The sequence below is a fragment of the Telopea speciosissima genome, chromosome 6, assembly GCF_018873765.1.
Source record: "Telopea speciosissima isolate NSW1024214 ecotype Mountain lineage chromosome 6, Tspe_v1, whole genome shotgun sequence".
NCBI lineage: Eukaryota > Viridiplantae > Streptophyta > Magnoliopsida > Proteales > Proteaceae > Telopea > Telopea speciosissima.
Genome location: NC_057921.1, coordinates 63,631,176 through 63,651,183, shown reverse-complemented (window position 1 = coordinate 63,651,183; position 20,008 = coordinate 63,631,176). Strand labels below are relative to the sequence as shown.

Below are 20,008 nucleotides of genomic sequence, written 5' to 3'. Positions count from 1 at the left end.
GGATGTGAGTAGTGATTCAAATCTCATAAACACTATATTTCCTCAAATAGAAACGAATCATAGCAATAAAAGAAACCCCTTTGTTAACATTACTATCGTTCTCTTTTTCCCCACCATGCTCCCCTATCTCACCATGCCAAAAGCCCCCAATTCCTTCTCCTGTAATGCGGATGGGAGCTAAAAAAATTGTATTCTTGAATGAATCTAGAGATAGATAATACATACATAAAGAAAGGGAGATGGTTTTGAGAGGGTTTTTGGTTTCCTTTCAAATCAGAGGGAGTTTTATTGGGGATTTATAGGAAATTTTGTTTTATGTTTGAGAAAAAACAAGGGAAGGCAGAAACCCAAGGGCAGTTTCCATTTTCGGGCTTTTGGTTTTTGGCTGATAGAAACAGAACAGATTTAGAGATATGAGGACAAAATAATCTTGTCCGTCGAGGTTTCATTTTTATCAATCTCTCCCTCTCTCTCTTACTCCCTTTACGTTGCTTCTTATTTCTTGCCCTTCTTCCTAGTTTCTTTTAATCACAAAGCTTCATTCCCAGTCCTATTTCTGGATGGTACTTGCAGACCTACTCAGAGAGTTTGAATTCCTTGGTGCATCTGAGATTTGGAGAGAAGGAAGCCCCTTTGAAGACAACTTAAAACCATAGAGTCTCCCCTCTCAAATCTTGACTCCTAAATCCTCTTCTATCGTGAGTTCCATACCCAAGTTCAAATCAGATCTAGTGACTTCCGCCAGATACAATTTCAGCTCTTTTATTTTTTTTGTTTCAGGGATTCCTTGCTTCTCTACTTCAGTTGATTCGCTCACAGTCCTCAATCTTGCAAATAACTCCATTGTTGGAGGGATTGCCACCTGCATTTCATCTCTAGGAGATTTACAGGTGCTCAATCTCTCCTTCAATAGCTTGAAATATGACATTTCACTTTGGGTTTTACCCTTAAGGGCATTATAGGAAGTTCACCCTGTGGTAAGGGTAATTTTGTCATTATAAAAAAACTAGCAGCAACTTAACTGCACAGACCTAACGGAGTGGACTAAGTTGAAATAAAAACATAAAGTAAGGGTAGTTTGTGATATTTTTTCAAAGTTTGGCATGTCCATGATATATTGGATACTTACAGGGGGTGTCCATGAAAATTTCCCTTCTTTTTTTGTTCTTTCTTTTTTCTTTTTTGCCAATGTAGGTCTAGTGTCCACCACTATGGAGACCCTGAGCCCTGAGGTGGGATTGGGGAAGTGTGGGGGGTGTCTCGACCGCGTTGGGCTCCTATCGTTTGAGGCATCTGCCCAATGAGGCATTCGACGATTGGGCTGCCTGGCACACACCTAACATGGGCTTAGGGATGTGTGCCACCCAGCCCAGCCGTCATATGCTCATTAGGTTGGCACGCTCATTGAAGAGGAGTCGGATCCATCTCGAGCACCCAATTGTGCAGGAAGGAACTCGAGTATAGGCATGAGGCCAAGCTTCGAAAACCAATTATTACCGCATCTAAAGTAAATTTAATACATATACATAGTTGTGGTAATATATTACCGACACAAAATACTACTAATCAAAAGTGATCAAATATTAATTATAACTCCTAATCTTGTAACTCACGAGAAATAAGGAAGTCTAGCTACATGAAATTAAATGCATTTATTCTCGTATTGAATTGCATTATTTGAGGAGATGTTATTGGGTGTCACAAGTAAACACTGATAGACAGTGAGGTGAGTAGACGCCTGGTAAGAGGAATTTTTTGTCATTGTAAATGGATTGTTACTCAAAGAAATCAAGTGTGATGGTTGAAACGAAATGCCCTCCACCTCCAATACGAAACCACCACGTGTTTCATCGAAAAAATGATAATCTCTCCAACCATGGCAGTCTCCATTGGTCTTCATTGCTTCTGTGTCCGTTGATGTCACTATGATGAAAGTAATTCTCCTTGCACTAGCTGTCCCACAATTGAATCGTGAACACTTGTAAAATCATCTTTTTCGACAATGGCTATCACAATCGAATTATTCAACACTAGCGTGGACGCCAAAGAAGGATCACCATGGTTTTTGCAATACTTAGATTCACCAATACAATCGGTGGGAACTTTCTCTATCAACCTTATGTTGAGCACTTAAGTTTGTCCACGTAACTCAGACCTTCCTTGTCTAGCAGCATTTCTAGCGCCTCGCCTTGGATAGCGGAAGCAGGACAATGTAGAATAGAAAGTGCTCTCTGCTGATATCTCGATTCATGTTTTTTTGGGTAGAAATATCATGATTTATTTACGAATATGATTTATAGACTTCACACAAACTAACGCGGTACACACACTGCCGGTGTATATATTTTTTGCATGGAACTTTTCTTCGTGGAAAGGGTTGTCTGAGCAAGCAGTATAAAAAGGATTTCATACAAAGCAAGGAGGCATAGTGGTCATTTCATGTAAGGAGCAAAGAGAAATAGAGAGAAAAAAGTGAGTGTGTACCCTACCCGCTGGTCTCAGAGAACCTTTCCCCTTCTTCGTTTAACTGTCGCTACCTTAAAACTTCTCCACTTCCCACCCAATCTCCAAGCCAACCAAACGGAGCCTCAATTTTCCCTACTGTTATTGTGTCTCTGACGCTCTCTCACCCGCCTCTCCGGTCTTGTCTTCGCCCTACTCTGGAGCTTGCAGACTGCTTTTCACGAAATCCTTCTTCATTTCGTTGCAAAACCCTAGTGTCTGCAAGGTTTACCGATAGCCCTAGTTCTTTGAAGAGGGAATAATGCCTCCTCGAGCATCGAATAAAAAGGGTTCTCCAGCTGCAAAGAGGGGACCAAGGGGGAAGAAGGCTACAGCAACATCACCACTGGGGATTGTATCCGACGAAAACAAAGCTTCCGAATCGGAGGTTCAGTTGGGCGTTGTCAAGGAGACGAAGATTGTAGAAGTAGAAGAGAAGGAAGTTTCTCAAGAAGAAAGGTTATTGAAGGCGGAGATTCAAGAAGGAGATGAGGTTTTGAGGACTGAGGACAAGGTTGTTATGGCAGGAGAGACGTCTTTGACTGCGGTGGTGGTCGAGGAGAATATTTCAGAAGTGGTGTCTGGGGATTCTCTTATTTTGAATGCTTCTAATGTCACGGAAGACAAGGAGGACGCAGGGGAGAGGAATGACGAAGACAAGGAGAATGGTGCTGCTCAGATAGATCTAGACAAAGATAATAAAAAACCAAGCGATGAAGGTACCGACAAAAGAAGCAATATCTTTTTATTTCTTGTTACAGACCTACATTTGATCTCCATATTATGGTTTTTATGACTGCTGGTTTGTTATAGTTTCACTTCTGAAATTGACCTGATGTATTGTTCTTTGTAGCACTAAACCAACCCCCCCACACCCCCTCCCCCTCCAAAAAAAAAAGTTTATTTTATTGTACCACATTTATTGCTAGGGGCTCGTCCTCTTCCACTTTGATAAAATTTTAGTTTACACGGCAAGCGGGAGAGAACAAAATTATTCTATGTATAGGAAAGGTGTGCCCGTTGGATAGAATTGGAGTAACTGAATTTAGCTTGAACATTTAAACTCCCAATTATGAATTTGCCTTCTTGATTATAATTTTTTACGATTAATATCCCAACTACGAATTCAACTGATTGTTTTTTTTTCCCTCAAGTTGGTCCGTCACATTTTCTTTGTATCACACTTACTGGTAGGGCTCCACCTTTTTAGTGGCACATTTCATAGGGTAAGTTCTTGTACATGGTGTTGTATGTGTGGATACACTGAGGGGCTTGCTCAGGAAAAGATTTAAAAGAATAGAAATAAGGTAGGCAGATGTTGGGGGGGGGGGGGGGGATTATGCATATTTGACTGTGGAGAGAACCACTCCCCTTTTATGTTGCAAGCAAGAAACAAAAAAGGTCATTTTTCTGTATAAAGGGTGTATATAGAATATATTTGAAATAATTGAATTCAGCTCAAGCATACTTATTACATGACAGACCCGATGTGGTGAAATATTTGAAATAATTAAATTTAGCTCAAGCATACTTATTACAAGTGAAATACTCTTGTAACTGGCTTGTCTGTTACACTTAGAACATGTGATAATGCTTGGAGTAGATGGGTGGGTGATACACATACTGAAAGAACTAAACACTTCTATATTGCAAACATTGGCAATACACTGAATATGAGACTGTTCCAACTGAGATTTTAGGATTAAGTTCCAAACTCTCAGCCATAGTAATGTAGTCCTAGGTAGGAGTAATCCCACTAGGAACCAGGGTAATAGGATCTCTTAACAAGGCTGGCCGATTGGGACAGCTTAGGCTAATTAGGGCAGAATTAGGGTTATGGTTAGGGTTTCGACTTAGGGTTTTATTTGGTAATGATGTGCAGAATTTTATGAGTCTAATGGTATAAGTTGGATCAAATTTGGTTGAGGTTGGAATTCTAGGGTTTTGGGTAGGATGCCTTATGAAAATGGACTGTTTGTGAGATCTAGGGTTCAGGGGCAGATTTTAGGAAAGAGGTTTATAGGGTATTAATGGGCAGGTCTAGGGGGTTATTTTGGTATAAAGAAGTTAGGGTTTGGATGAGTTACAAAATTCTGCAATTTAGGGCAGAATTGGATTTAGGGTTTTAGGGTTCTAATGGATCTATGGATTAATGGAAGGGGTGATAATAGGAGTGGATGGAGCTTAGGTTAGAGGATTAGAAGAAGAAGGTTAAATGCTGAATTAATAAACTACTTACTTGAAAGATTAAATCTTCAATGGTAGCAGCTTTGAAGAACTAGAAGAAGGACCTCCCGATCTACAAGATGCAAGGAGTCGATCGGAGTCCACCAATCCCTTCACCTTGATATTACCCACAAGGTAGCCTAGATATTACTCACAAGGTTCACTCAACAGAGCAGAGCAGCAGCTATGGCAGCAAACAAAAGCTTTTCATTAATCAAATTCGTGTCCAATGCTGGCCTCCCTTACAAACTTATATAGAAGACTCAAAAATAGACGTAGACACTAAAAAGGAATGGCCTAACCTTATCCCTAACCTATTAGGCAACTTAAACTGACTAGGAAACTCAAATAGACTCAAAATAGAGTCCTAATGACTTAAAAACAACTTAAAACTACTTAAAATAAAAGAAGATTCCCTACTAGCCAATAGGATATAAGAACCTCTTAGCCAATAGGATCACTTCACTTAAATTAGACCAATTGAACCAATTGGATGCAACCAATTTAAATCGGTTCAATTAAAAACACAAAATAAAAACTAAGTATTGGGCTAATCCCGTATGCAACCTATATACCCCTATTTCAGGCCCACTAAAGTGGCCTAATACATAGAAAACCCTTGGGAACAAAGGCCCAACATATATATATCGCAGCCCTACACTTATTCCCAATGAAACAAGCCCTATTTGATGATGAATCTGCATCACATAGTTGTCAAGACGTTGCCTAGGCACCGCATAGGCATCCACCTGGATCTGTTGGGGTCAAGGAGACTATCACCTTAGTTGTATTGAACCAAGTTTGGCCCTTATTAATGCCAAATATCATTTAAGTAAATGTTTTTATATTTGTTATTCCATTTACTTAAGGTATTATTTATAAATAAACAATTATCCCCCTATTTGAATCTATTAAAATAGTTAAAAAATAAAATTCCAAAAGGTTAAAAAGTTAATCCCCAATTCAAAGACAAAAACTCGATTTTTTGCAGTAGGTGAAATTTTCAAATTTCTAATGTTGGGGTTTTTTCAAATCTAAAAAAGTTCATAAATCTTAATATGGTAAAACATTGCTAAAAATCAAAAGAGTGGTAAAATATTCATTTGTTTTGATATCTAAAAAAAATATTTTCATGCAGAGCGATTTTGATAGTATTTGCGTACACCAAATAAGGTTTGACTAAAACATAACTCCTTCAATATAAATAAGATTTAATCAATCTTGGATTTGTTGGAAAGCTGGTTTTGTGCTCTACCTAATGAAAAAAGTCTAATGTAAAAATAAAATCGTTTGACCAGTCAAACTTTTTAGAGAACAAGAACATTTCTCTAAATCGGGAGCAGTATAATTACTTATAGATAAGATTATATATTCTAGGAATAGTATAAACCATATTCCGAAATTTCGCAAGATCTCGTTGAGATTCTCGGTTTTTTGTAATACCGAGTCGAGATGGCATCCGAAACTGAAAAGTGCAATATCTCGGTGAGATCTCGGCGAGATCTCGGATCTCGGTTTCGACCCATTATTTTAACCCACCTACCACTTAAATACCTTACCTAATTGGACAAAATTCGACATATCTTGGATCTCGGGTTGACCCAAAGTTCAGGCTTCAAGTTGGAAAAAAAAAAAATGCACCAACTCGGCGAGATCTCGACTCGTCTCGGTTTTTCCAAGAGTCGAGTTGGTCCCGAGACCCGAGTTTTAGTACCTTGGTATAAACCAAATGTGAGAGTGAGACTAGCTATACTAGAACAATGACCAATTCCAAGAACATTATGAACCAAATGTATGTTTTAATTGTTTCAAACTTCCAATAGCTTGCTTCTTCAATTCTGCTGCCTTCTAGTTTTATGTTGATTTTTGATGACTTGATGTGACTTAACGTTGATTTTTGATGACTTGATGTGGCTTAACGTTGATTTTTGATGACTTGGTATGGCTTAATGTTGATTTTTGATGATATAAGGTAGATATTGTAGCATACTAAATAATGTTAGAAAAGAAGGGAAATGAAAAATAACTCTTGGGCGCCTAAGAGCTTAGGCACCCCTCCTCCGCCTTGGGTCGCCTTGCTGCCTTGACTACTATGTTCTCAACCTTCATGAATCCAACCAACCAACACAAGAATCAACAATCTAAAAATCAAATAAATATTCCTGAAATGGAGCCTGGCTGAGGTTAAGGAGTCAGATTTGATTTCGGGTAATTACCTCTCAACATAATTGGTTTTAGGGGACAAGGACCTGGGTTAGAGTCACATAAGGTAGAGGGACTAACACCCAAATTGATGCAGATAAGTAACCTAAAGGGCTTTTTTTATTGAAAATAAGCTTTGGGTTTGGTTATGTAGGTGTTGGACATTTGATCTCATATGTTTACTTTGTAATTGGCCAATTTAATGAGCCTAAAATATGGGTAGAAAGTAGGAAAACGGGATTTGCTTCATTAGTTTAGTTAGAGTCTATCATGAGTCAGTTTTTGTTACCTTATTAGTTACATTGGTGAGAGACCAAAATACAGTGAGAGGCTGTGGGTGAGAGACTTGGGAGAGAGTGGGATACTCGATACAATCCTGTCCTTTTTTGTTTATATTTCAATCGATTCTCATTAAAGAGTATCTGCTACAAGTTCATCAATTGTTGCCAGCTTTGAAGACCAAACCAGCAATAAACTTTGTTCAAGAAGAATAAAAGGAGGAAGTAAGTTGATCTGAAATGAGAAGAGATCAAGAGCAGAGAGAGAGAAAGAAGAACCAGCAGTTCAACCACCTCTGACTCTCACAAGATACAGCATAAACTAAAAAAATTCATTCAATTCTCAAGACTGAAATTCTCGATGGACCTGTTTACATATATAACAGAAAAAGAAAGAAAAATTCTAAAATAATGGTAGAGTTATAAGCAAAATCCAATCCAGCCTATTGACTGCTAATAGGAATAAAACAAAATAAATACCATTTGAAAAAAATATCTCCTTAAACCCCTAAATATCCCTAATAGACTAGAACCCATGCTTGGACCCGGTTCTTCATGGCCCGGGTTTCTAGACTGGGTTATGTTGGTCCAGCCATGGATGTGCACCTGCATTATCTAAACATAGCCATCTGAATTAATTTCATATATATATATATATATATATATATATATATATATATATATATTAATGTTGATTCTTGTTGCCTAACATTCAGCATAAAAAAGAATTGTATCCTTTAGTTTTGATGAGATGAGGCATAGTGTGTCCAAGCCTCCAAGGATAGGGAAAATATGGTTTTGGATATGTTCGGCTAAGACCGTATGAGTGGTTTTTTGTAAAGATTAATCAGTGAAAAATGTGTTGAAAATTTTGGCAAATAAAACTTTCCTAGTTCTCTCACGTGAGGATTCCAATCATTGATACCCCTGATGTGAGGGAATATGCGAAATATTCTGTATATTAAAAAATATGCGATAAAGTACATACTACATTTTTTCTTGGAAAAAATGCTGTGTACACATGAATTATTTGTGAATTATGTGAAAATTTACTTTAAGATGAGATGAGATGTGTTCCACTTAATCCACTCCACCCTAATTTTATGCAGAACATGTTCTGCGGTCCCTTGCCCTTTTTTGCTGGCATTTCACTACATGTATTCTGTGTAGCTCTGTTTTGATTTGAAAGCATTACACCGGAATTCTAACTTGGCATTTACTTCTTCTTTAATCTCACTAGATTCATATTCATATACGTGTACTATTCATGTTTAGTTTGCTCATCCTTTAACCAAATTTATGCTCAAAACTTACCTCTAGTATCAACCAACTGTGATTGTGAAATCACCTGTTTCTTTCCCCCAGTAGTTCTAACTCCAGTTAAAACTCCATTGCATATCCTTAATTACACTACTCTATTCAGCCCAAGCGTTTTTCTTTTTCAAGACCCAAAACGGAAGGTCACTTTAGCCTTCTCTAAGTTGATAAAAATTCTGAAATCTTCATCTTCTTGGCATGAATCCAAGCTTGATTTTGATACAATAGTATTTGTTTTTTAATTTGCTCTCAATCATTTAATGCAACTTCCATATCTGCCTTTTGAAATGAGGGTTTAGAGGGAGAGGGTGACGATAAAATATTGACCAGATAAGGGAGTTCTGTAGTTTGTAGAAAACTGGAATTAATAAGAGTGGAGAGTAGAAGAATAAAAAATCAAAGTTGTTGTAGAAACAGAAAAACATTGGAAATGGCAAGGAGAACAGTTTTGAACACTACTTCATGAACTACACAACCAGTTGAGAATGTAGACTAGGAACAGGAATATTTATAGAAGAAAAAGACAATTAGTTAAAGAAGAATTATAAACTACATTAGCAGTAAGAAAATGAATTACTAGGGTAACATTGCTGGAGTTCCCCTACCAAAGATTGAACTTTCTTCCAATCCAAAACTGAGAAATCAACAATTACTTCGCTTTTTATCAGGTGCTGGTGTTCCAGCTCATTTGATAGCCCGTGTTCATATATTGACTAATGAGTACGATACTACGATGATTACTTAAATTGCTTTGGTGAGAAACAGAAAGGAACCAACCTGACACTTTTAACCAAATTGAAAATTTATGAGAATACAACTGCTGTTCCAGTAAAAAGAAATTCAGGGCTAAGCTTCTCGCATTCCATTTCTGGCGGAGAAGCAGAAACCCAGAAGCATTTTTGGGTGGTGGTGACTGGTGAGGGGGGGGGATTTACTTTTAGGGCTTCTCAGCTTTTGGAGGAAAAGATTCTGAATGCCATCCTCTCAAAGGATCTGTGTTTTGGACTTTTGAGCTTCTCATCTTTTTGAGCTTCTCAAGATGAGAAGCTGGCTTTTCAGAATCTGAGAAGCGGAAGCCCAAGGAGCTTAGGTAAACATGCACTTTGTGAACAAAGTGATATGTTTTTTGTTGTTTTGCTCTATGTCTCCTCATCCTCTAGAAATCATTTCCGTTGGTTCCATGATACAAAGGTATGTTGATGTGAATATGACTTGATTGTTTCAGGTGCCAAACACGATGTAGCTAAAGAAGAGACTGCAGCTGCCGAAGTTGAAGACACCAAAGGAAGTAGCGAAGTTGAAGTTTCCAAAGGAGGTAGGGAAGTTGATGATAGCAAAGTAGGTGGAGAGGTTGAAGATACCGAAAGAGGTGGGGATGGAGCTAATAATGCTGATGCCAATGAAACTGCTAGTAAGGATGAAGAGGCTGATAAGAGTGGAAGTGATGAGGAAGATAATGAAGAGGAAGAAGACCCTTCTGTATATATGGAAGCTCCTCTCACAGACAGGAAAAAAGAAAAGGAGTTTGAAATATTTGTTGGAGGACTGGACAAGGAGGCAGTTGAAGAAGATTTAATTAAAATCTTCGGGGAGTTTGGGGAAATTCAGTCGGCAAGGATAGTAAAGCATCAAACTACACAGAAAAGCAAAGGTTTTGCATTTATTCGGTATGTTACTGCTGAGCAAGCCAAAAAGGTCCTTGTCGAATTGAAGGATGGGATTGAGGTTGTATCTTTTGATCTTTGAGCTCTCTCTCTGTCTCTCCCTCCTACATGCACACTTGCTTTTGTGTGTCCATCCAACTCTGATCATCTGTCGTTATTGTTATTGTCAGGTGAGAGGCAAGCGAGTTGGTATATCTCCGAGTCAGGACAATGATACGCTTTATATGGGCAATATTTGCAAGACATGGACAAAAGAGCAAGTACGATTCAATCTGTTGTGGTTTTTTGTGCTTTGTACTTGTGCCACCTTTTGGAATGCATGCAGGTGGTATAGATAACTGCATATGAGCAGTCCCTACCGTAGATCACAACATGTTACTTTTGTTTCCAACTTTCCATATTGTCACTGCAGGTGATGCTCCTGTTACCATCTTGTGTTCATGATCTAAATAATCTAATGCTGTTTTGCTTTTGCCTGGGTACAAGGTACTTGAGACCCTGAAAAGCTTAGGAATTGAACAAATTGAGGAGATCTATCTACCAAATGATCCCAAGAATGAAGGCAAGAGCAGAGGTTTTGCTCTTCTGGAGCTTAGTACCCACTCTGATGCAATGGCAGCTTTTCAGCGGCTAAGGAAGCCAGATGCTGTCTTTGGCTGCGATAGAAGTGCTAAAGTTGCTTTTGCACAGTCTTCAATTCGTCCCAGTGAGGAAGCTCTTTCACAGGTTTGGAATATAGTTCTCTGGGCTCTATGTCAGTTCATGAGTTTACATTCTTACATACTTCTCTAATTTATGTAGGGACATTATTTTGTTTCTCTAATTTATGTAGGGATATTATTTTGTTACAAGTATACACCTTAAAGAGAACCAAATATTAATTTCATTATAAGCAACTGGTTGAGATTTCAAATGGGGTTGATAAGCCTGCACCCTAGGGCAGGAAGCGATACTAATACAATTGGACCTGCATGTCGTGTGAAAGTTGAGGATTATAGAGAGAAGTCAATGGAGGAGCATGATCTCAACACTTTGAAATGGTTTGATCTTTCAATTTGGGTCTTAGATCTGAATGGTCCTAGTAGTGTAGTTCCTGTAAGATAGTATTTAACTTAATAGAAGTCTTGTGGGGCCCATTGGTAGCTTGCAAATCCAGATTTCCAAGTTTTTAAGAACTTTATCTGTAAGCTAATCGTGGGATAGTGTAAGGATTTCAAATTTATTTTATTTTATTGCAGTTAAGTGGTTTACAGCTATGTCCAGTCATTTTATTCCAGTTTCCTTAATTGATTAGGACGTTTATCAGTTTAGGAAACCTCCCATACAGTTTGCGGTTGAGATATTGGGTCAATCTTAGTCTTTTTATTGTATGTATGCCTATGGCTAAAGGCAGCTGATTTGAGGATTAGATTGAAATAGTTGTTTGAAAGAGATAGCCTCTCCTCTTCCCCCCCCATCACGATCTTCTCTCTCCTCTTTCAGCCCCCACTGGCTGTCTTCTTCTTCCCTAACTTTTCTCTCCCTTCTTCTTTCTTTATTCCCCTATCTTCTTCAGTTCTTCCCATTGCTAACTACTAAAACAAAGGACCAAAATGCAAATAGCCTTGTGTTATCCATCGATGTCCACCTTCCTCTGATTTTTAAATCTGAAAACCACCACCAGCAGAGCATCTTCCATCGATTTGATCTGCATCTGAAGTCTTAAGCCTTGTCAGTGGAACTTTTTGCTGCGATGGTCTGTGGTGGAGAAGTAGGATTTTTGGGAGGAGAAGTTTGTGGTTTCTTGGGATATCTACTAAAACCCTGGTTTGGATCGCTTATGCCCACCCAATCAACAAGATTCCGAGCTTTAAAGAGGAATGACATATTTGTAAATAAACAGAATATTTGAGGGTTACTTAGGTAGATAAAGAGGGAAGAGATAGGATAGGAATTACCAAATTACTGATTAAAGGCTGGGACAGTGATGCAGGTGCACTACCTTGGACCGACCCAAACTCGTTTGGGAACCCAGACCGAGAACTGGGTCCAAATATGGGTTTTATTTTGGTAGATATTTAGGATTTTATTATTAGGACAATTATGCAAGTAGATCTTTAATTTGGGTAGGATACATAGGAATAGTTTTAGCAAGTTTAAATTGTCAAGAGTCCTAGTATAGTTTCCTTATTGAAGTCTGTTTCTTTTATTATTTATATGCTTGTAACCAACGTATTGGACAGATTGAATAGAATGGAATAGTTGAGTTGTGGTTTGAGTAGCCTGCAGGCTGTGTGCAGGTTTTCTCCCCCTCCCCCTCTTCTTCTTGTGCGAGTTCTTCTCAGATTTTCTTCTGTCCTCCACTGGCCCTCCACCAATTCGGTATCAGAGCCGAATGATCCATCTCCTTCCCTTTTAATCTCTTTCATCCCATTCTTTTTCTTCTTCCCTATTCCTTCTTACCCGTTTCAGTTCTGTCATACGACCAGCAAAAGTTTTAAAAAAAATGATTCTGTTGAAACAGAAGTCGAATCAAACCCTAACCACCCCTTCCTGCAGCAACCCCCTCTGAAACCTTACCCCAGCTCATCCTTTCGATTCCCAGTTTCCCTCCCCACAGCAGTTCCATTAAAAAAAAAAGATTCTACACTGTTGACAACAGAGGATTCGAACGAAAACCCTGCCCCAATCCTCCCTTTGGTTTCAGCAGAAAATCGAAGCCCCTCCCTGATTCCACCACAGTCCCTTTCTAGTTGCACCGGTCTTCTTCGATCGAATCCCCTTGGGTTCTGCCAGCAACCAAAAAAAAAAAATAGAGAATAGAGAAGGAGAGCCAGAAGAGAAGCTTACCTGGTCGCTCCTGGATTCCCACCTCCTGAATTTCCACCGCCAATCTCGCTTAAGGTAGATTGACTCCTACTCGAACTCCATTCGTTAATTTTTTGTTCGCTGGTTGAAGACTTAGTTCATCACGTCTTCTGCCTTTAATGCGATAAGTTCGTTTCTAAACCCCCACTTTCCCTGTATTGCCTCCTTTTAAATCCTTTTTTTTAATCTTTTTTTTTATTTTTATGTCATACTCTTATTTTCCAGAATTACCCTTTCCATTCATTTTTATTCAACGTTGTCCTTTTAATTTCATTTCAAGTTTACATCTCTCCAGCCCCCATCCAAACATTACACCACACTTCTTTTCTTCTCTTTAGTTTGCAGTCCAATAAATTACAGTTGTGCCATTGTTATCATAAACCCACCACATCATGGAGGTTGATCGATACGATTTGCTCCTTTCGACTAGAGATGGGTTCTCTAAATTGCAACTAGAATTTTTTAGTTTGAAGACTGATTTTCGGTAGCTTGCCAATAATAATAACCGCGTCTATGATACGTTGTCAAGTATGATAGAATCTTTCGAAAGCGGATTAGAGGTGGCCAACAAACATGACGATCAAGCTAAATTAAGTGGTCCGATCAAGGTTGCAGTTGAAGAATCGATCGGCAGTCTGATTTCAGTTGTGAAATCCCACGTTCAGATTCCCATCGAAGAGATGTTGTTTGCTAACGACCATCAGAAGATTGTGACAGTTGATCATGAGATGCACTGGATTATCGCCACATCAACTTCGATGTTTGTAGATGTTGATCGAGTGGTGCTGATTCTCTCATTTTACAAAACTCATGGGCGAGTTTTTCTCAACACCGGGGGAATTGATGCAGATGCACTATCTTGGACCGACCCAAACCCGTTTGGGAACCTAGACCGAGAACCGGGTCCAAATATGGGTTTTATTCTGGTAGATATTTAGGATTTTATTATCGGGATAATTATGTAAGGAGATCTTTAATTTGGGTAGGATACGTAGGAATAGTTTTAGCAAGTTTTAAATTGGTAAGAGTCCTAGTATAGTTGTTTCCTTTATTGAAGTCTGTTTCTTTTATTATTTATATGCTTGTAGACAACGTATTGGACAGATTGAATAGAATGGAGTAGTTGAGTTGTGGTTTGAGTAGCCTGCAGGCTGTGCGGGTTTTCTTCCCCCCCCCCCCCCCCCTCTTCTTCTTTTTGTGCGATTTCTTCCCTCCCTGCAACGATTTCTTCTCAGATTTTCCTCTCTTCTCCACCAGCCCTCGACCAAACAGACTAGGTATTAACATAGATTATGGACAGAGCAGAATTAAAAATAAGAAGGAAGGGTATTTTGGGAAAGAAGGGATAAGAGGGGGGGTTAATTTATGTTGATGAGGTTGTCTTCAACCTCTTGACCAAAGCAAGGCAGAAAACCGGGAGCTCGTTTAGATGAGAGAACTCCCTCTAGAAGACACCAATTGATCTGAGAATTGAGGGTTAAGAAGGTAATCCAACGATCTCCAAAACCCAAACAAGTATCAATCGAATGAGGAACCTGGAAGATCAAAACAGCCACCTGAAATTGAATATGGCAATGAGAGAGAGAACAGGGTGGAGTTTCAGTTTGAAACTCTCAATTCCAGCCAGGTCTCAGCCTATGGTTTTGTAGATAGAGTCGCTCAGAGATAAGGATTGATTTCCCAAAGCTGTAGAATGTAGAAGGACAGGAAAAGGGATGATGGAGATGACCTCAAACTTGAGGGACTGTAATACTGCTGGGCGCTGGGAAGAAAGTGTGATTGGAGAAGAAGAGATAACCTGCTGGTCTGCAACTCCAATGCCTGTGATGGTAATAGAAGGTATTAAAAAGGAAGAAGCTAGGGTTTAATGGGTGAGAGAAGATAGAGAGTAGGACTAAGAGGGAGAGAGAAGGGAGAAGTCGCTCACTAACACAGTACCACTCTTCAAAACTGTAATTTCATTCAATATTCCAGTCATTCTACTCAATCGGTGGGATTACATGCATATAAATTAGTAAAAGACTCCACTAGAAAATAGAAATTAATTCTAACTTGGATACTAAAACAAACTAAGAAACTAACAACTCAAAGCAAAACCCCTATGTACCTATCTCTCAATGAAGTAAAATAAAATTACATTATTAACCCTAAATGTCTAAATAAATCATCACCGGCCCTTATTAGACCAAAAACTCAGGTTGCACCGGTTCTGTTTGGGTTTCTAGGGTATGTCGTGGCTTTGCCTCAGGTTGGTTTGTTGTCTTTGTGAGATTTTGGCTGGGCTTCTCTTTTAAAGCTGGGTTTGTGGGTGCCTGGATGGTGGGTCAGTGGACCTTGCCTCATTGCTTTATTTTCTCTCTTTGTTCCCCCCCCCCCCCTTTCTCTCTTTTCCTCCATGTTTTCTGTAGGTGCTTCCCCTTGATTTTATGTTGCTTAATTGTTTTTTTAGTTCAATAAAGGTTTCATAATTGTTAAAAGAAAGAAGTTTTCTTCCCAGTTCCCTTGGCTACATTTTCATATGAACCAGAATGTGTTCTAGGCAGCCTTTTGAAATTAAAGGTAAATGATCTGAAATGCTGATCTCAGACCCATCTATTCAACCACTAAATTGTTGACTGCTTAGTATTTTTTCGTAGAAGGTAGCTGAAGGGTCTATAAGAGAAGTCATTATTTCTTGTGGTTAGGAATGTTGGATGGGTTAAAAAAAATTATGCAGTATAGGCAAAATGCCATTCTTTTGGTTTGACATTTGGCAATTAATTCATGGGATGCTTTTATCAACCATGGAATACATGCGAGGAGTCTTCTGTGGTAAATACAAAATGCTCAATATTTCTTTGCATATGCTGAACAAGGTGCTTCAAATGCTTTGTTTTGCAGCATAATTTCTTTTAGACAATTCCAAGCAACAACGGTTGTCTTTTGTCCTGTTGCAGGTTAAAACTGTATTCATCGAGGGTCTGACTGATTCTTGGGATGAAGAGAAGGTGAAGGAACTCTGCAAACAGTATGGTGAAATAGAAAAAGTTCAATTATCTCGGAATCTTGGTAAAAAATGGAAAGACTTTGGTTTTGTAACATTCACTTCTCGAGAAAGTGCAGTAGCTTGCGTGGAGGGTATCAATAATGCTCAGGTTGTTGAGGGTGATGTCAAGGTACTATGGCTTGGACCTAAAGTATATGTTGAATGTTAAGTAGCATAATCTTAACAGTGACTTTCTGTCTTAGGTCAAAGCAAACCTAGCAAAGCCTCAAAATAAGGGCCGGCTTGCGAAGCAGGGGGCTCGAGGTGGTTTCAAGGTTGAAGAGGGTGAAAAGACTGAAGAAACTGGCCCGTCAAAAATGAAAGGTAATGCCAAGTCCAAAGGGGGTGGAGGGAAGGGGAAGAAGACTCTTCCCAAGCTTAAAAACGCGAAGGGAGGTAAACCATCTAAAACTCAGGGCAGTCTAGATCGAAGTCAGGGTAGTGGGGTACCATCCAGGTCAGAAAGAACAAATCAGCAGAGGAACAGACAACCTCCTAAAGGTGAGAAACGTGGTAGGAGAGACATGGACACTGGTTACAATGACCGGTCATCGAAGAAAGCACGTGGTATTTGCTCAAATTTATACCATAATGTTTCGTGTTTATATAGTTTTGTGACCCTCATATTCTGCTTCAGAAGATATTCTGTTACATAAGGTACTCAATAGTGATGTTTTACCTTCAAATCTGTAGGCAATATGCATGGTAGGCCACCAAACAATAGTTTTGGGAGTCGAAGGAACAAACCTCAATCTGGGAAGCCAAGGCCAAACTACGGTGCAGCTTCTACCACTTATGGGAATACTTATGCGCAGGGGTATGCTGCATCTTCATCTAGGTACCAAGGCCAACTGTATGGTGCTGCTTCTGGATCTAAGCGTCCGTACTCAGATATGGTAAATCCAGTTTCTGTTTGCTCTTGGGTATCTAGTTCCGAGTTGATTGTTTATTTGATTGCATAATGATAAATTTCAGGAACCTCATGCTGGATACCTTGAACCTGCTGCTAACAAACAAAGCCGGGATGCATATGGTTATGGCATGAGAAGGTTTACCCCGTGCAGGCTTCACAACTCAATTTTATGTTTCAAATTTTATCCTTTTAATGGTACTTAATGGTTTGCTTTGTGAACAGACCTGCTGGATATGATGTTCAAGGGAGCAGTGGTACTGCTTTTGGGGGAGGTAATGCTGCTTTTGGTGGAGGTAATTTTTGCAACTGATATTTCAGGTCTTTTCTGATACTAGTTGTCATTTTCATGGACTCATTCCACTGTGACTGATAGAGTCCCTAGAGAGTTAATCTAGCAAGTACTAGAGAAGTGTTTCAAGTAAATATGTGAACATAATTAAAGATATGCATGATGATGTGGTGAGTAGAGTTAGAATTGTGGGAGGTAAGGTAGTAAATTCCCAATTACACTTCAAGCTCTTATTTGTTTGCGCTTATCATGGATGATAACTACAAACATTCAAAATGAGTTTCCTTGGTGTATGCTTTTTGTTGATGATATTGGTTTTGGTGGACGAGACAATAGCGTGGATTAATGCTGAGTTGTAGTTATGGAGATCAACTTTAGGAATAAAAAAGGTTTCAAGATAAGTAGAACGAAGACGAAATATACGGTGTGTAACTTTAGTTTCACTAGGATGGATAATGAGGTGGTGAAAATTGATGAGAGGGAGATTCCACAAAGTGATTGTTTTAGGTACTTGAGTTCACTCGTAAATAAAGAAGGTGATATAGAAGATGATGATGTTTCACAGAAAACTAAAATAGGATGGATGAGGTGGAGAGGTGCATCTGGAGTGTTGTATGGTCGATGTATTCATTTAAAACTTAAAAGGAAAATTTTATAGGATAGTCATACGACCGACCATGATGTATGGTATGGAATCTTGGGTAGTTAAGAAGCACCGTATAGATAAACTCATTGTAGTGGAGATGAGGATGTTGAGATGGATGAGTGGCAAAACAAGTACGGATAAAGTAAGGAATGATCCTATTAGAGCTGATTTGGGAGTAGTTCTGATATATGATAAGTTACGGCCTATGAGAACGACGTTTGAGGTGGCATGGCCATGTTCAATGGAGGCCTTTGGATGCTGTAGTATGGAAGAGTGATTTGATTCAGATTGAAGGAACTAAGAGGCAGACCTAAAATGACCCTAGGAGAAGTGGTGAGGACAGACATGCATAACTTGGGCCTTTAAGAAGATTGACCTCGAATAGAGCTGATTGGAGGGCAAGGATCCATGTAGCCGACCCGATGTAGTTGGGATAAGGCTGAGTAGTAGTTGTTGTTGTTGTTGTTGTTGTTGTATTGCACTCTTGATATTTCATAAGCACATAAATCCTTATGAATCTGGAGATGAGTCATTCCGACAATACTATCACTCTTAACTGTGAAAAGCAATTAGATGATGCACAAAATTATTGCTTCTTTGCCTTGCTGCTCACAAATTTCCCAATGAACTTGGATGCATTACTAGCAGCTTCTAGCTTGGGTAAATTACTTTTGTTACTTATTGAATTGGAGGCAGTTTTCCTTCTATTTCAATGGGTGCCTGGGTGGAGAGGTTTCTTCTGATATTCCATTCTTGGATGATGACTTATTTCAGTTGCTGATTATTTCTCAGCATTTTTCCGTGAATGAACGAAGGCTATGTTTGTTTCTCCAACTGTGGCAGTCTCCAAAGGGAAGCATTGTAAAAAGGAGACGGGGAATAAGAGTTTCCTTGTGGAGAATTAACCATGGTTTCACTTTTTCTTTTGTTTCCATTGGATAACTTTTCATTTCTGAAAATTTAATGTAGCCTAAATTCATGATGTTAGTCCTAGGGTTAGTTTCCTGATGCTACACCAGTCTTGGTTGAAAATTTGGTCTTGTCTTGTGATAAGCTTTGCTCCTTTTGTGCAGTTGCTCCAGGATCTGTGGTCCAACCTTATGTTCACAATTATGCAAACTATGGTGGATACGAGGTCTCTCTTTCTCTCTCTTTCTCTCTCTCTTAACGCACATATATCATCATGTGTTATTCTCTCTCTAACACATACATGATGGTCAATATGATATTGAATCCCCATGTTGTCAGCAGCCAAGTTTTAGTCCTGAAAACATAATGTGGCTCAAGAGTGATTCCAGTGTCAAGTAAAAGTACTGAAGTGCCACAATTTAAAGCTACCAAATATTATTTTTTTGGGGGTAATTTCTGGCAACTTTCCAAACTTGTGAGCCACATGAGAATATGAGATGCGTGTTTTGGGTGAAACATTGAGGCTATGTTTGTAAGGCAAGGAAAGAAGAGAAAATAGAAGAAAACCATAGTAGGAAAGGGTACCAAATTCACTAGAATAAATTTACTGGATAAAATTGGTTGTAGACTTAAAGTTCTTGTGCGAGAATGAGTAATAGATGTTTACAACCACATGGTTAGTTTTGCTTGATGACTTGTGGGATCTGAAAAAAATTGGCTCATGATAAATGACATTTAACTTTTCTCCCATGGCTGCATGATTCTCAATGCATCGTACTAGTTCATGGATTATTTTGTGTGGCTTGTACTAAGTTCTTCTGCCCCCCCCCCCCCCAACAAATTTAACAAGCAGGGTGGTCGTACCAGTGGCAGTTATGTGTACCCTAGCAGTGCAGCATACCCACCTCGGCGGGCTTACTACTGAAAGAGCAAGATCTACCAATTATTTTGTTGTACTGTAATGCTGCAATGTCTTGAGGATTTGTTCAACATGTTGGGTATCATGCCTTGGAAGGAAAAGAGAGTTGAGGGCTCCTGCCAATTTTCCTGGATTTATTGTCTGAAATTTTTTTTCCGTGGGAAGATTTTAGTATAAGAAATTGGTAGGTGTACAGTTTTCTTGCAGTGGTGGAATTGGTAATTGTCATCTAACATGCATCAAGAAATTCCTGTAGTGGCTTAATCTTGAT

The 20,008-nt window shown here is 39.0% G+C and overlaps 1 protein-coding gene across 8 annotated transcripts; it reads left to right on the top strand.

Moving 5' to 3' along the window:
* Positions 1-2,662: 2,662 nt before the first annotated feature.
* Positions 2,663-20,008, top strand: LOC122664426 (heterogeneous nuclear ribonucleoprotein Q-like). 8 transcript variants are annotated; one of them, XM_043860231.1, is made up of 12 exons: positions 2,663-2,961; positions 3,214-3,221; positions 9,751-10,250; positions 10,360-10,449; positions 10,676-10,915; positions 15,973-16,191; positions 16,265-16,625; positions 16,755-16,957; positions 17,037-17,110; positions 17,197-17,267; positions 18,983-19,044; positions 19,669-20,008. In XM_043860231.1, the coding sequence occupies exons 1-12, from the start codon at positions 2,765-2,767 to the stop codon at positions 19,741-19,743; spliced, it is 2,100 nt and encodes a 699-aa protein (XP_043716166.1). In that variant the 5' UTR covers positions 2,663-2,764; the 3' UTR covers positions 19,744-20,008. The 8 variants fall into 8 exon arrangements, with proteins under 8 accessions (XP_043716166.1, XP_043716168.1, XP_043716167.1 ...); XM_043860233.1 differs by having other exon boundaries at positions 2,664-2,961; positions 16,265-16,628; positions 17,197-17,246; positions 19,672-20,008; XM_043860232.1 differs by having other exon boundaries at positions 2,664-2,961; positions 16,265-16,628; positions 17,197-17,246.

Excerpts from the sequence above, each read along its gene's own strand:
- LOC122664426 (XM_043860228.1), top strand. The coding sequence starts at position 2,765 with ATGCCTCCTCGAGCATCGAATAAAAAGGGTTCTCCAGCTGCAAAGAGG. Across the intron at positions 16,958-17,036 it reads AGCGTCCGTACTCAGATATG|GAACCTCATGCTGGATACCT; the intron begins GTAAATCCAGTT and ends GATAAATTTCAG. Across the intron at positions 17,268-18,982 it reads TAATGCTGCTTTTGGTGGAG|TTGCTCCAGGATCTGTGGTC; the intron begins GTAATTTTTGCA and ends CCTTTTGTGCAG.